The sequence below is a fragment of the Dreissena polymorpha genome, chromosome 2, assembly GCF_020536995.1.
Source record: "Dreissena polymorpha isolate Duluth1 chromosome 2, UMN_Dpol_1.0, whole genome shotgun sequence".
NCBI lineage: Eukaryota > Metazoa > Mollusca > Bivalvia > Myida > Dreissenidae > Dreissena > Dreissena polymorpha.
The window spans coordinates 152,256,972-152,258,922 of NC_068356.1; the positions used below are offsets into that span (position 1 = coordinate 152,256,972).

General features: G+C 33.0%; 1 protein-coding gene across 1 annotated transcript in view; it reads left to right on the forward strand.

Annotated features, from left to right (window-relative positions):
• Positions 1-1,173, forward strand: part of LOC127869470 (uncharacterized) — a 4,102-nt gene extending 2,929 nt beyond the window's left edge. The window contains exon 4 of the mRNA XM_052412081.1: positions 1,013-1,173. Within this exon, the coding sequence (XP_052268041.1) occupies positions 1,013-1,096 (84 nt within the window). The 3' untranslated portion in view covers positions 1,097-1,173. The remainder of the gene's footprint in view (positions 1-1,012) is intronic.
• The last annotated feature ends 778 nt before the right edge of the window (positions 1,174-1,951 follow it).

Sequence of the window (1,951 nt, forward strand, 5' to 3'; positions counted from 1 at the left end):
GTGAGTCGTAGACAGTTCGCTATTAAAGTGTGACATATCAGCATACATTTGTATTGGTATATTAACAAGTGATGAGGTAATCCAACGAATTTCAGTAAACTCTTGGTAACAAAACCAACAGGTGAGGTAAACAAGTCTTTCCACAGGTTAAGTGCTACTACTTTTGGGGGAAAATATATTTTTTACCCCTTCCACATCCATCCCCTGACATGATTTGAACCATTTTTGTTTAGGATAACTATCTTAATATGCTACTTAATAATTATTAAGCTCTTGGAGTAATGGAGATTATTTACTATGAAAGTCTATAGAGATTGTGTGAACCCTGTGGCATGGCAAGTTTTCATTCTGTTGGGGCATGGTTTTATCAAACTAAGTAACTTATATACGATGTCTACAACCACTGTTAAAGCCTTGGTTATTGTCGTTTAAAAAAAGAAAAATGTTTAAGTTATTAACTGTACAATTCTAAAAGAATGTTACCTGCGAGTCGTAGCCGCTTTTGACCACAAGGACTGTGAACAAACTTTATAGCCCTTGTTACACTTCCAGATGTTACACACTAATTATTTAACCCGTGACCCTTGCAAGTCCAGAGAAGAGTTTTCATTTAATTATATGATTTGTTTACACTTGTGACCTACATAAAACCGGAATGAATTTAACAATTTGAAAGAGGTTCACACGAGGACCATTTTTGCGAGGTTTCATGATAATCTATCCACCTGTCTAGGGGATGTTTGTCTAGTTTGCATGACATATTTACAAATGACGTGCGACGGACCAAAGGCGATAAAAAATAAAAACGTTTCAACTCGAACTTTAAATTACGTCTTTTGACTTTTTTTCGCAACTTTGATAGCTTTATCGACAAGACATATCTTCATTTATATAATTTAACTCCTGCATGGACGTCAGTTGTTTTATTTTAGCGCTAATTTAAACCAGTAGTTTACATCTTTAACGTTTCTCTGGTAAAGAAATTGACCTTACGATGTTTCTTTATTTCTAGGAAAACATAACCTGCCCGATATGTAGAACCGTGATTGAGTGTTTGGAAGGAGATGATGAACAGACAGAAGAATACGACTCGTGATGTCCATTTAGCTCAGAAATGGATGTTGAGCAGATGCGTGCAGAATGTAACGGTCTCTACGCTAAGAATGCTTTACGTCAACAATTTTTTTTAAATATTGCTATCGTTTAGTGCGGAAAATATTCATATTTACAATGTGTACACGTCATGAACATTTGTCACATTTATTGAACTGGACGAACCGGTAGATCATAACAGCTTGTAATCGTTTAACGATGTGAATAGTTTATAATACAAGACTAAACCTTTTTAGTTGTATATTATTGTTCAATAAATTAATACCATAGCGATTGACTCTGTTTTCAAAAATAAACTATTTACAACTATGTAGTCATCATTATTATTCAATAATACATTAAACATGGTCCAAAACGAAAACTTGCTTTGCAACTTTTGTTTCCGTCTACATTTAGCTTCGAAATGTGTCTTTTAACACCTGATTTTATATTTTATCCGAACTTAATGCAAGTCTAAGTTATACAATTATAACTTCAAGTAACACAATAATGCAGTCACAATTGCACCCACTCGTGGTCTTCGAGGAGCTACTCCGACAAACAATTTCGCGATAAAACGTTTATTATGTAATGCCAAGTAAGCGCAAATGCGGAGTTTTACAGATTATTACTTGCCATAATCATTCAATTCATATATAAATAATTCTTAAATATAAACCAAAAATTACAATAATTTGTTTTTTAACTATTCCCCAGCTGTGAATTGAGAATAAATTTTTATTGACTTACTAAGGAATCGGCTAGAATTTGTAAAAAAAACCATTTATATTCTGGTACAAATGCATTAATACTTGATTTTCACAAGCGAACATAAGATAATATTGTAAGTTAATATTCA